This window comes from Anser brachyrhynchus (assembly GCF_964034855.1).
Source record: "Anser brachyrhynchus genome assembly, chromosome: 1".
Lineage (NCBI taxonomy): Eukaryota > Metazoa > Chordata > Aves > Anseriformes > Anatidae > Anser > Anser brachyrhynchus.
Genome location: NC_137694.1, coordinates 23463516 through 23478398, shown reverse-complemented (window position 1 = coordinate 23478398; position 14883 = coordinate 23463516). Strand labels below are relative to the sequence as shown.

Sequence of the window (14883 nt, the reverse complement as noted above, 5' to 3'; positions counted from 1 at the left end):
GATGTTTCCCTCCACGTTAATAAAGGATGGAGATTCTTTAGGGCTCCTTTTCTTGTTTATTTATTAAAATCCATTTACTTCTTTCTATTTTCAGCTGCACAAGTAGCCAACACAGACTGGAATGGCATCTAAGAGCCATTGGCCCAAGATTAACACAGGTTCCAGACCTGTTTGAATTCAACTACAGGGTTCACCCAATGAGTACTGCTTCCCACGTGACCAGTGATGGGTTATAAACAAAGGTTGCTTTCTCCTGTTAAATGTTATTATCTTATCTGTAGTTCTAAATCCCAAAAGATTTTTCTTAAAGTCTTTTAGGGTATGAATAGCCTCAACAATTTAATTCCGAACTTGGCTTTCTATTAAATGTGAGTTACTCCCTTGTACTATGGACTTCTTAGACAAAAATCAACATCTTGGATCTATGACGATCTGTCAATCTCAAAGACTGTAACCACAGAGTACAAGACATCATATGTCCAGCACCACCGACAAGGATATTGATAACTAATCCCATCAATTTGTTCCTGTTCTAAAACTGCTGAAATTCTTGAGCTTTATTAAGAATTGCAAAGGGCAAGAAGAGTCTAAAAATTTAGCATATGGCCTTTGGACATGTTTCTCACTAGCCCACTTCAGACTTGGGAACATCAGAATGACTTCGGTCCTACAATTTTTAAAACTAATCTGTAAATTTAAGCTTAAAATTAACCTGGAAGCATGAAATATTTGCTTTCCATTCTGAGACTCATGCAGTGCATAACAATGGGATGGGATGGAGTAGGAAAAACATGAGCACACCCATGGAAGACATACTTCCAAGCTCCAACAAAGTTCCAGAATGAGCATTTGAATGATATATAAATCCCACACTGGAACATGCAAATAGGAATGTACTACAAAACCAAAAAAATAACAATTCCTTGAAATTGTTACTAATTTAATAACTTACTACTCAAGAACATACTAGACAACTGAACCTGCATCTTAACATCAAATCAGATCCAGAGATTAATTTCTTTGTAAAAATTTTCAAGTTGTCACTGATTCTGTTTATATGAAAAACGTGTCCTGTCCGAGAGGCACACAAATGAATTTTGAGTATTTCCTTATATTTTGTAATGGTTTTCTCACATTAAGCGCAGTCATCACAGTCTAAACAAGTTTGGATAATATGGTGTGTTGATTACATTTTCTCATATTTTAATAACATAATTCTAGTACACATGTACCTCCAGTTGTATTGAGAGAGAGGTAGCAATAGAACAGAATCAATTTGAAGTAACTCAATAAATAACCTCTATGTTCATTTAAATTAAACCAGCTTGAACATGTTTAAACGTAATAACAAGAAAATGAGTAACAAAAACTGAAGGCACCGTCCGATGAGAAGTGAGGCAAGTCATATGGAAGCAAAATAAATTTTAATGAAGATATGAAAAATACACAGATATTAGGATCATAGAATTTTAATCCTAATATCCTAATTATATAAACATAATTATGATTATGATTAACCAAAATTTCTGCAGTAATGTAACACAAATTAAAGAAAACAATTAACAATAATTTGTACGTTTCATTTACCAGTTCACATGTACACGTTATAATAATTTTTGTGAACAAAAATTGTATACACAAAGAATATATATTGAAACTAGCTGAAATATTTTCTGTTTTGATAATTAAAAAAAATCAGGCATTGTGATACTGTTTTAGAAATATTCCTCACAGAAAGTGATACAGCATATTTGAGAAAACTCTGGTAAAGTAAGAAATTAATGTACTTGGGAAAATTTCCTACATACTTAAGATATGATTAAGTAACTTGAAAAAAAATTAGAAAACATGCAAAATTCTAAGACATCTAATTGTTGAAGAACTCTATCACTGTCTACAGTCAATACTTCTTGACATTATTTACTATAGCACAAATACTTGGTTTTTAATTTAACCTTCAACAAAACTTCAAAGTGAATTGAATGCTTTACATAATTTTTGAAAGAAAGCAAGAATAATACTGATATTTCCAAGAAAATCTTCATTTTCCAGTGTTAAAAAATAAATTCACAATCGCTTACTAAAAATGTAAATTATTGCCACTCTTCAGAGCAAGAATTTGATAACTGGATGTCACTGTCTCAAGCAATATGTTCTTCAACACATACTTTTTAGCAAAACGTCTCATATCTAACTTTGTCAAAATTTATGTATTTGAACAGTATTTCCTCAGAAGGCATTAAGAGTCTGGCAGCAAAATTCTCCCTAAGTTTAACATTCACTATGTTCTACACCTAAGCTTCAGATTTTCCTCTGTCATTATATTTATCAACCTGGCAGCTATGGCCAGAGCCATCTAGGAACAAGGACTGAGCATGTAACTGTGCCCCTCTGTCAGTGCTTTCCATATTGTACCAGATAGCAAGAGAAAGAACTAACTTTAACGGGGCAAACTAAATTAAACTAAAGGAAGGAATGCTTTGAGACATGGAAACCTCTAGCTAAGCACAGAGGTGAGACTGCTCCTGGAAATAATGGCAGACTGGTTTAAAAAAAAGGGCAAGTAACAGAGACAGGACAGAACCAGTAGGGATAATAATAAAAATAAAATAAAAAATGTGATCAATCCTTCTGTATTTATAAAGCCAAGCCTTAGATGCTTGATATTCAGATTCCCAAGTATAACTCTACTGTGGACAGGCAGACAGCTTAGAAACTCACTAGCAAAACATACATCTTACTCTTGTAAACTCACTGGCCAACACAGAGGGAATAAACACCTATAGATGATGGCTATAAAGTACTCTTTCTCAAAGGAGCAATATGCTTATATTGTAAATCTAAATAGTCTAGAACAGCTGAATATGCATTTGATCACAAGGATTTTTTTTTCTTGCAGTTTTTCTTCATCTAACTGCAAAGTTAGACCATTAAAATTATAAACCATAAGCATTTCAAAGTCCTGGAATGACACAGTTACCATTGTCTGTGCAAACACAATTCAGCTCATGGTGCACTTATTATGATACCACATTCCATTACCCTATTTTTCTACAGGACATTTTCCTATGCAGTGCATGACTTGATAAGTGCGGTGGTGATGAATTAGTGCTGTGTAATGAAGAAGCTGCCATCCTTAAAACTCCTTTGTTGCAGCAACTGGAGCCTAGGTACAAAACAAGCCAAAGCATGAAAGTAAAAGAAGATAACAGTAGCAATACTATGACAAAAAGTAGAAAATGAAGACTTTGATCTTTGTAATTGCATTGCTACAGTGATTGCATTATGCTAAGGAAGGCACATAAGGAAAGTCTATAATGAAAGGTCACTTATTTGGTGTTCATCTTCCAAGCATTCAACTTGAATCACACAGACTCTGAGTAGTAGAAGCACTGTGCACTGACTGCTGAATTAGATGTCAATGAATACAGTGTTTTGAAAACGTGAGGTGCTCAACAACGGTCTGTGTTCTGGAAGAAGTATCAGCAGAACACATCCCAGACAGCAACTCCATGGGACAACTGAAGCAGAGTAAACTGAACAAGATGAACACCTAAACAAGAATATGCTTCGTTTCAATCTCACTTTTGTACAATCCACAAACATTAAATTAGAAGTAAAGTATCAATTCACTTCACTAGGAGTGTGGAAATAAATTCTTATTTGAGAATCACTCAGAGGTAATAAGCAATACTAGAGAAAAGTCAAAGAGGAAATGAACAATTCTATCATCATGGCAGGGTTTGTCTAATACAGAGAAGGCAGAACGCAAGCCAAAACTCCAAGTCAAGTGAGGAGAGGAACTAGACAATTAGTTCACAGGTCTCAGTTTTATAGTAGAGGGCAAAACAAATCCCCAGACTGTCATCTCTGCAGAGCACTGACTGTAGTTGAAGGCCCAAATATAGTACTGTAATTCAATAAGTATTACAATTCACAAGACAGCATCGTAAGAGGTCACAAAAATGCATTTCAAGAAATATTAACAGAAATGTAATTAAAACTGGAAAATTAATCCTGTTACCAAGACACTTTAAATTTTTCATTGTATGGAACAAATACTGAGCAAATAAAATGAGACTCTACCCACAGTAGTCCCAACAGAATATTCTCCTTTAAGTTATTAGCTCTGAACCATAGGACCTTGCCAACACCTGTGTTACTATGAAAAGAAGTTATACATTCGCAGCTGAGAGTGTAGCAGGGAGCAGTCATTTTTAAGATGTGTTTGCTATCCATATCAACTGCTTGGGAGTCTCTTAAAGCATATCTGGGACACAGAAATGTGAATACACACTGTAAGGACTATATATATATATATTTTTTTATATACTCATATATATATATATATATATATATATACGTCGTCACTGGTAAGCACAGTTCTGACAGACTATGGCCTCTGGTACCCTCGATTGCTTTTCATTCAGCAAACTAAGAGCGGGTGATAAAGCTTGAAGACAAATGAAGAGAGTGAATGAGGAATTGCAGACATTGTACTTAGAGCTCTAATTAGAGTTCTTTTTTTTTTTTAATTGAAAACTGTGTTACACAGCAATCACACATCCAGTTACACTAACTCCTTCCACTTCACTCTCAACACCAGGCACCAAGCTTCTGCGGCAGCTTTTTACCTGCTCAGATCAGGTAACAGAACTTGCAAAGTAACTGTTAGTCTGGTGTAGTCAACCCCCTCCAGAAAAAGACACCTATTTAAATTAAATGACTGCTGATTAAGATCATTTTAAGTTAGAAAGTAGTCAGACAATCTGTCTGTCAGCTTATGCATCTGAGGGGATATGGACTGTAGGCAGCTGGAAGTGTTAGGGCTGGCACTCACTTAAACATCTCAGCTACAATGGAAAAGAAATGCGGGGGGAACATTAACTGACCTTGGAACATATCTTTAAATATTAAAACAGTCTTGAAGAATGATGAAGTACAAGTTGAAAAGCATTTTAGAATGATCCTCAAAATTTTGTTCCTAAATCAGGTAAACAGTGATGCTCTCTCTTACATCTGCTTTATCAATAGCTTGTATTAGGAAGTTTACATGAAAGATAAATAGTGGAGCTGAGACACTATTAGCCTTCCATAACAGAGATGCATTCAGAACTTCCCTGAAGGTGGAAGTTTTTAACCTGTAGTCCCCACATCTCAAAAATAATCCATTATTAACCTACCACACATGTGCAACTTTTCAATTCTTTTAAGCAGCCTCCTTTCTACTTTCTCCTTTTTTCCATATATATATATATATAATTTTTTTTAAACGTGTCTTGATTTCAGAAGCAAGAAACACATTTCTACCTCCCCTGAGTTTCAGAAACCAGTACGTCTTTGTAACGTTTATCCTATGGGATTCAGAAAGAATTTGAAATTAACTGTAACACTTTTCTGTCTGAAGTCAAATCAATGAACTTCCAAGACTGGCAACACACCTCAAGTACTGGATAAGCAACACAAGGTTCAAAATCTAAAATGTAGCTTAATTCCACTCTAATTATATACAAACATGACTTTAAGGAAGGTTAATACTAACCCAGAAGGGGTTAGCTAGTTTCTCTCTCAATTTTAAGTATTTATGATATACATTAATAACGAAGTGTCATAATTGAAGACTGTTTCTGAAACTTAGCAAGCTCTTTCTAATAATGTCAGTGGCACAAATCTCCATCACTGGATAAACCTTGCCACTTTTTAAGTTTATTCTACAGCACATCAAAACTCACATACGGGTACTATTGATCTTTATCCCTTTCATCATTATTTTGTACAGTCCTAAATTGCCTCTAGAGTGTTTGAAAATGTGTTGTTTTTTTTTTTTAAAAGATCTTTTTCAGGACATTTACTCCTTTCTGATTCATTTTAAGTACAACAAAAAAGATAATTATGTATGGTTATCTTGCACTTTAGTATGTAACATGATAAAATAATTTCTTTGCTATTACTCGTCACCTTTTTACTAAGTATGGTCCAGCATTACAAGACTAGCAGTCAGTGTCTCTGTACTGCAGTTCCTCTTTATAGACATAAGAAAAACATCCATCAGAAGCAGTATCAGGGCTATTGACACAGTTTTCTTCAGGGACACTGATACAGATAAATACCAGGTAAAGCACATAAACATCAAAGAACCAGCTGGAACTGGGACACTACATCCCACTTACTTATATTACACTTACTTAACTTCCACAGCTGGTCTAAAAACTGTTCCATGAGAGAAGCTCTGAAGTAATCTCTCAAATAATTCCATAATTTGAAGAGAAGTGAATTGTACATGTTTATGTCAGTTAAATTCTATTCATCTCCAAGTATTGCCACTTAATTTTTGCCAACTAGCTAAACAAATATTCAAACAAAAAGAATATTATTTTGGAGTTGACATAACCACCTCTAGCAATTTTTTTTTAAAAAAAAGAGGGATACCAGACTAGTGCTTCTTTGTTGTTGCTGTTCTTCTAAAATTTGACAGTGGATTTCCAGTTTTGGTCCCTACCATAACCACAGCTCAGTTTTTACCATTTAACTGTTTCATCCAGTATCTCCATATGTGAAGTTCAGTATATGAAGAACTAAAATATCCCTGGAGCCCCGTAACTACAAAAAAACAAGTACATTAGAAACAACAACAAAAAAAATAGTACCTACCTTTATTCTATGAAATCGAACAATATCTCCGATTTTGTAAATTTTTGGTAGAGAATCCAGATTTCCATTAAAAAGAGTACATGTTAATTTCACATTTGATTGGTCCACAAGCGTTACCACTGAGCAATAATCTGTAAAATATAGAAGAGTTTGAATGAGTAACAGACATGATGGAAGTTATTAGTACACTGATGTTAAAGTTGGGATGAGCAACCATATGGCCAAATTTTTTCTGCTATGATATGTATAACTCTTCCGAAGTCAATATAGTTAAAGCCATGTAACAACTGAAGTGTGGCCCATTTGGAAAAAAAATTAGCCCAAATATCTGAAAATGAAATGGGTGATTAAGGACAGGTTTTTGAGCCAGGAAAACAGAAAGCTTTTTCTCTGTCTTCAAAAAACATGCTGTTTTTTTCAGATTTCAATTAAAAAACAAGGTATGACAAAACATGTCAGAGCAAAACTGCCCAGAATAGGTCAGAATTTGCAGGTGACATAAAACAAAACTCCATTTCAGGTTACAGAAGCATGTGTGTTTCGATATTTCACAAATGTAAAATGAAGTGAGAGTGCAATTGATTTTCCATGGTACAGTGGCTGGTTAATCTTCCTGAGAACTTTTCAAACAACCAATATCAACTCAGTTGTATGTTCAGAACCCCAAACATCAATAAATCTGGTCCTAGTTAATCAAGACAACAAGGTGTTTTTCTTTTGGATACTTAGTATACTAGCATTTACTGAAACTTACAGTTCAGGGCTAAAACACAACTTGTAAAGCAGATAAATAGAGCAATGACATCATAGCCTACTATTTTTAACTTGATGTCAACTATTAACTATACATTTAGGTACACATAATTTTGGCTTGAAGAAAGTTAGCACAGATACTCAAGTAAAAATCACAATTTTTAGGCATTAAATTAACACTACTCAGACATTACAAAAACTTCTACAGTTTGAACTCTAAATTTTGAAATGAAAGGGGAGTGGAGACAAGGAAGGGAAAAGGAGATGTGTCTGGAGTGAAGCTGAGCCTGGGAAAGATGGAGGAAAGATGTTTTCCATAAATGTTTAAATGTCTTCTTTCTTCTTCAACACCTGAATTGGTAATTAAATGTTTATGTTAATTGGTAATGAATTAAATTCCTCAAGTGAAGCTTGTTTTGCCCACAACTCTAAAACATGAAAAAAAAGGCAAACAAACAACTCCCCTTAGCTATAATTCTACGAGGCAGTTAGCAATTATGACACCAGAGTTTGCTTGTTCAGGAACTGAACAAAGACATTGTAACACTAAAACAAAGTTGACAAAATCTCCATTGTTTATTTTGTACAGGCACAGAAATGTAAATAATTGTTACTAGACAGCTTTGGAAAAGAGAATACTATCAGTCTACTAAAACTGACAGAATTGTATTATCTAAAAAGTATAGCAAGGCACAATTGCCATATGTAAACTCACAGTGAAAGATTCTCCAAACCTGATGATGACGGATGTGTTAGACTAGATTAGAATACATGCTTGCATGTACACTGACTATGCCTTCAAAAGAAATATACTGCTGTTTCCAGCAAACATATCGTTAAATCTTACTAACATTTAAACTTAAAAGTTTAAATTCTGTAACGATTTGAATGGCAGAAATGTTCAAAAAAAAAAAAGAAATGCAGTGAAGGATTACTAAGAAAATACAAAATGATTTTCCTACAGAAATAAAAACTGTAGTATTTCCAAAAAATTGATGTTTCTTCCTCTGAAATATTTCTACACACTTGATAAATTCTAATCTGTTGCACTTCAAATATGCTAAGCATCATTCTTTTTCAGACTACCACAAAAGACACAAGGTCAGTTTCATGTATCACCTAATCTGACATGCTGTGCTAGGATAAGCAGATATGAATAAAGTATACTCAACAGCTGACATGAAACTGCAAGCATGTACTACTGCAATACAAAGAGGGATTGTTTTGTTTCTCTGGGTAATAACTGTTCAGATACACAGCGATAGGGGCAAAATAAAGAAGAAAAACATATTCACAGATTTACAACTCTGCGAAGACACGGGATAACACATTACGGTGCATTGATATAATCCAATGTAGAAATTTGAAGTAACCTAAAACCACATTGAAATTGTTGTTGCTCTTTGCTGCTGTGATTATATAACCTAGTCAGCTTCATACATGTGCAGCTGCCAATTTAAGGGCGAAAAGGTCACACTTGTTGTATTTTCTGCGCAATTAGCACACTCAGAAGACCAACATTCTTCCTACCCAAAATATTATAAAGTATTATACTTTACACCTTCTACATAATACAGGCTCTCTACTTCTGTGATTACAGAATTCCTTTCTTAACTATGACCTCAAAACATCACTTCTACAATAAACCTTATTAAAATAAAGGTCTCCAAAAACAAAGCATAAGATGGATTTTCTTTTAAGGAAATCCTCATCCAGCAAGTCCTTCTTGAAGGTGAAAAAATAAAAAGTCACCTGTCTTTCCTTTTCCAGCAGGAATGTGAATATTACTTTCTGCTTTCCAAAGCAGAATTATAGTTCAGTGATTGAATTCACTTTTCTGCACAAATAGTAAGTCAAACTCGAAACAGAACTGCTGAATTTAAATCATGTCCCAGTGTCAGAGGAAACAATCTAAGAAATGTCATTCTTTATTTTTTCCCTACAATATACCTTCTAACGAAGAAAAATCCCTCCGTTACCAAACTACAAAAAAACATTAATGGAAGTTTACATACTGGGGACAATTTTCTTTTATTAGACAAATGTACTCGACTGATAACTTCTCTTAAGAGGGAAATTATCCATCAGTATCTTTTATTTGTAATAATTTGGTTTAAAAACATGACACTCAAGGGAGGTGAAAAGCAAAGTGCATGGTGACCTCCTCCAGCCGCTCAGGCCCAGGACCATCTCGTCCAAATGATGGGGCCCAGCCCGGTGCCCAGGGACCCGGGGTCACTGCTCAGGCTGGGGGATATAGCAACTACTTTCCTCTTTGTGGGTCTGGCTGATAGCAAAGCTGAGCACCTATCCCAGAGACACACAGACAGACAAAGAGACCCCCCCCTTCCTTCTCTCCAGCTGGTAAAGACAGAAAGAAGTTCACTAGAGAAGGCTCACACACAGCACTCTCCTGGTTAACAACCCCCCACACACATTCGTGGATCCCTGAGTACTGGCATAACCCCTTTTATACCAGCCCTTTTCTACCAATCCACCACCTCTTTATTCCTCCTGCTCCCCTCTTCCCCTGTACCCCTCATGGCTTTGCAGAGCTCTGCGGTTTCTGCACCCTCCCAGTCCAGGGCTCCTTGGTTCACAATCTTAGCAGCTGCAAGGTTCATCCTTCGTGGAAGTGACACCTGTAGCTTGTAAGCCCACCAATTACTGTGACTGGGAGGTTTGTTTCCTGTGATTTTGTCCCAGCTTAGAAATCCTCAATCAGAATATGGTATAAATATAATATAAATAAATAAATATTCCTGTATTCTCACATGCTTTCATAAATTAATGTGACTGACCAGACTTCACTGCCTCCTTTCCTTATTACCCCTTGTTGCTTTACAAAAAGGCCCTAGACAAGATACCCTTAAAGGAGGGGACACTCTCCTTCTACATACCCTTACAGACACAATAGATGTAAAGTTCAGCACATTTATCTACTATAAAGGAAAGTTTTTACACTTTAAAATGCTTTATCTTGCTTGATAAAACACCTCCCTATTTGGAGATATTTAAAAGCCATCTGGAGATGGTCCTGGGCAAGCAGATTCAGGTGGTCCTGCTTGAGCAGAAGTGTTGGACAAGATAAACTCCAGAGGTCCCTTTCCACCCCCGCCATTCCAGGATTCTTGAAGAACTCTCTTAACCATGAAAGGGAATATTGAATAATTCAGTTAACTTCTTCAGTATGATTAAGTGCTAACTGGCTTGGAGTTTCATGATAAAAACAAAAAATTCTAGTACTTCTGACTAAAGTCCTTAATGAAAAAAAGCCACATATACCTAAGATCAGATACACTAACTTTATATAGGATTAAGCATGAATGCCTTCTCTCTGTAATTATAAGAATCATTGAAGAGCCAAAATCTCCTCAACTGTTATGAGAACTCAGGGTCGCTCTTCAGATTCTAGTTTTCTTTTTATAAAATGCCTTAGTATTTGCACTCTTCTTTGGACTGCTACATTAGTCATGAGAACGCTCAGAAAGTCAGTGCCTCTGGACAGAGTATACATATCAGAACAAAAATGAAGCTTCACTTACAGTTTTTTCAGTCATCATAAGAAAACCAGAATTGCTGCAAAAGCTTTGCAGATTAATAGCTACTTACATGATAGGAAAGCATTCAGTACTTATTGATTAAATACTCTTATTTTGGTTTTATTTAGGACTTCAGCAGTTCACAACAAATATGCTTGTAGAAACAATTTTTAACATAGAAAGCACTGACTAAATTACAAATCCCATCTTGGGCAATCGCATATGCATTCATTATCTTTTAAGTTAAAAAAAGAAGCCGCTATCCTGGATCAATAACTTCCTCCCACAGAGAGATAAAAAAAAAAAAGTTGTTGCCAAGGAAGGACTTCAGAGATTGCCTTCTGCTTCTTACATCGCAATACTTAAAGATTTTAGTAGCAAACTACTCTCTTCAAAACTACACCAATCATTAATACTGTTTTCAAGTATTACTAAGGCCAATCAATACACAAAAGTCTTTGTACTAAAACTAAGAAGCTGAACCAGCTAATTTACCAAATATGTTCAACAAAACACAGGGAGGAAAATAAGGCATTCAAATGTACACACACCTGGGTTCGTGTAGATACATATGTACGTACGATGCATACATACAGGTATTACAGAAGTCCAAACAAACTCTAAATTATCAAACTGAAGATATTTTAACACAGCTTGTTATTTCTAACATGGCAATGCACTTAAGAGTTACTCACAAACGTATAGCAACTATGAGATACATCTGGCTAAACAGATGCTTTAATGGGAGCATTTGCAAACTGTAGATCAAAGTAACTATCTTGAGATTTCTTTCTATTAACTATTTTTGCAACTGTTTAGTTTTTGATTTCATTTTTAACACTTCATTTTATTTAAAAAAATTTACTTTTAATTTTATAGAAGAAATAGTGATTATTAAAAAAAAGAAATGCATACAAAACAATGTGAACAGAAAGGAAGACTATTACTCTCAATTTGGACTCCAGAAGTGAAATTAATTTATTTATCTTTACAACAGTTTTCATTCTGTTCTGAAAAAATTATACACATCCTGAAAAAAATTGATTTGGAAAAAAACCCAACACAATACTTTAGAGTAAATAACAAAATTATTGCAGATTTAACTCTGAATCTCCTTCCCCACAAATTGACCATCAGATACCACAATAGTCTCTGATTCATTCGCAATAACGGCAATCAATATCACAAACATCTAATTACAGTCATATAAAATGACAATATAAAATGACAAGACTGAATTGGCTACCACTTGCTTTCCGTGGGAACAAAAAGCGAAGTTTCAGCTTTAGGCTTTAATACATGTAAGAAAAAATATCTCATATCTAGGGGAATATCTATGTAGTGAATAAATATAATATATGAATAAAGGAGAGTGGCTCCACTACCCATACTTCCAGCCAGGACCAGCTTAAAGCTATGTAATTCCATTAACACTGTGTCAGAAATAGAAGGTATTAGTGCAGGACTGTGCCAGATCTAATGCAACTAGAGAATTTTCTGACAAGAGCCATTTCATGCCCTGGCAACTCAGAGTAATCATCAAGCATTCTGCACCCTCTCAAGTAGGCACGACCCCAGACCGTGTAAAAAAATAAATAGATAAATAGTGAAATATTTAACTGAGTAGTGAATATTTTTACACTAAAACTGTTTTAAAGATTTTCATGATAAAGTAGCAAATGAATCACAACTGCAGCAAAAAATGACAGTAAGAAAAGCAGTTTACAAAACACTAGGGAAGAACCTTAAAGAGAAGTTCATTAAAAACTTGCATCAATGCATGAAAAAATCCACCAGCACTCTAAGCTACCTGGCAATGCATGTAAAATATCAGCTATTACCACTCACTGAGAACCAAAGTCAAAGCTAAGCAGAAGCCCTGAGTTGTTTCTCCTGTTCACGGCACACTGGTAGCTACCACTATTAGACTTACTCCACTCAGTGGTAGTTGCGACTATTGGCGAGACTGTGTGCAATGCCATTCCCCTCTCCTGCTGGCTTTTACTGCCCAGTAGCATCCATTCCCAGATGGCATACAAGTTAAGTTTCTATGCTTTCATGAGGATGTGAAAGGATTCCAGAAAGATTATAAAAAATTCATAATTTTATATAGCAGACTCTCTATATATCAGCTATTTTTTCTCATGGTAGTTCTCTATCTTGGTTTCTGGAAGTTTAGCAACAGCAGAGTATGTTTTATCCCTTGAATCTAACTTATCACTAAATCATATTTAAAAACCCTGTATCAGCACTTCAAAAACACCCACACCTTCCAGGTGGTCTGATGGAACAATTCCTGAGAGGAATCTGTATTGTCAAACAAATCACTAAGCGTAGTTAAAGGTTCACTGGAAAAGACAGTCATGTACTTTCCAGTGATAACTGAACTAAGTTTTCCTCTTGGCAAAGCAGGCAAGGTAATTGCTCTGTTACATAAAGGAAGACTGACAGTCTTGTTTTAATTCTCCCAGCTACCAGTAGCTGATGGGATATCTGTGATAGCACGGTGGAACGCTTCAACTGCTTTTTGCCTTGAACATGGAGCAACTCTTAAAAGGTAAATATAAACTCCACAGACCTCTTTGATGAAGATTTCTCATGGACTACTACAGGAACCAGCACCTCACAGGCAAGCTGGAACACAATGCTCCTGGAGAAAGGACTTCCCCCAACAGCACACACATTTTTCTCCTTTTGGCTCACATATACTTGGAAAAACAGTTTGGGTTTTAATGCTCCAAGTGTGTTCCTCCTGCCCCAATAATTTGTCTCAAACTGAAGTATACACATAAAACAAATTCAGTAACATGAGATGCTTTGTGTGGGAAGATAGCAGCCTGAATTTATTATTTGAAGTTATTTTATTTCATTTGCCTTAGAGAGCTATGCTTTCAAAGGACAGCATAATGTCTTACAAAGTCCCTTTAAAACAATCTTTCAGCTCTGTTTTTAAGTAAATCTACTGTGCTCATTTTACAGAGGCACCGCTTTACAATAATTTTGTCCAGCAACCACTAAGAGACACTACAAAAAAAAAAAGCTGGCCTTTCAGTTGGTTTGCTGAGCTGAACAATTACTTAGATGTAGATATCAGAAAAGAAAAATTAGGAGGTTTAAGAGAAGAGGGGAGGGAACCTGCCACAGACGGTACTGTAAATAAAACAAAATTATGAAAAAATCCAAGATGTACATAATACTGTTTCTCAAACAGTGCAAGCATGTAGCTCGCAGCTCAAACAGCTGAATTTAATCAGACTGGGGGGCAAAGAGGAAAGTCTATTTTGTAAGGTTAGACTGCACCCATCTACCACTCAGCAAATGAAAACTACCTACATACAGGTCATAAATCTGAAAAAAAATAACCATTGAATTAAAATGAACATTAAGATGTTTAAATGTAGTTTAGATTGAACAGAGATTCCTGTTTTCTAGATACATAATATAAAAAAATTATACAGATCTGTATTAATACTTCTTAATGTTGTGCAACCCACTATTGAGAGATTAGTCTCCAAATGCTTTCCTCCTTCCCTGCTACATGCCCCCCCCCCCCAACAGGATGAAATATAAAGTCATCAGAAGACAACATGGTAGAATATTTTTTCTCATAGGCACTGCAAGGGATGATTTTAGAAGTGATAAAACAGCAAAACATGAAAGTATTTGCTTCTTCCTATACAAATCAAAACTCAACTTTCATCTGAAAGATTTGCAATGTATTGCTTAGTATAATAACTTTAGTGTATCGATAACAATGTATAATATGATAATCTTCATTTTTATTCAGTCTCAAGAGGAAAAAAATACATGCAGTATATTTGCTATAAAACAGATGGACCATTACTTGTTCAGTTCCCAACTTAATGACTACATCTATTTTTAAATGTTAATGTTTAAATTAGATTGTCCTATGTTCTTTGGATTTGTTTTTCTGTTT

The 14883-nt window shown here is 35.2% G+C and overlaps 1 protein-coding gene across 4 annotated transcripts in view; it reads right to left on the bottom strand.

Annotated features, from left to right (window-relative positions):
• POT1 (protection of telomeres 1) overlaps positions 1 to 14883 on the bottom strand; it is a 137784-nt gene that overhangs the window by 33689 nt on the left and 89212 nt on the right. For all 4 annotated transcript variants that reach the window (XM_080575734.1, XM_080575733.1, XM_080575732.1 and 1 more), the window contains exon 8: positions 6652 to 6782. In XM_080575734.1, coding sequence (XP_080431860.1) covers positions 6652 to 6782 — 131 coding nt within the window. The remainder of the gene's footprint in view (positions 1 to 6651; positions 6783 to 14883) is intronic.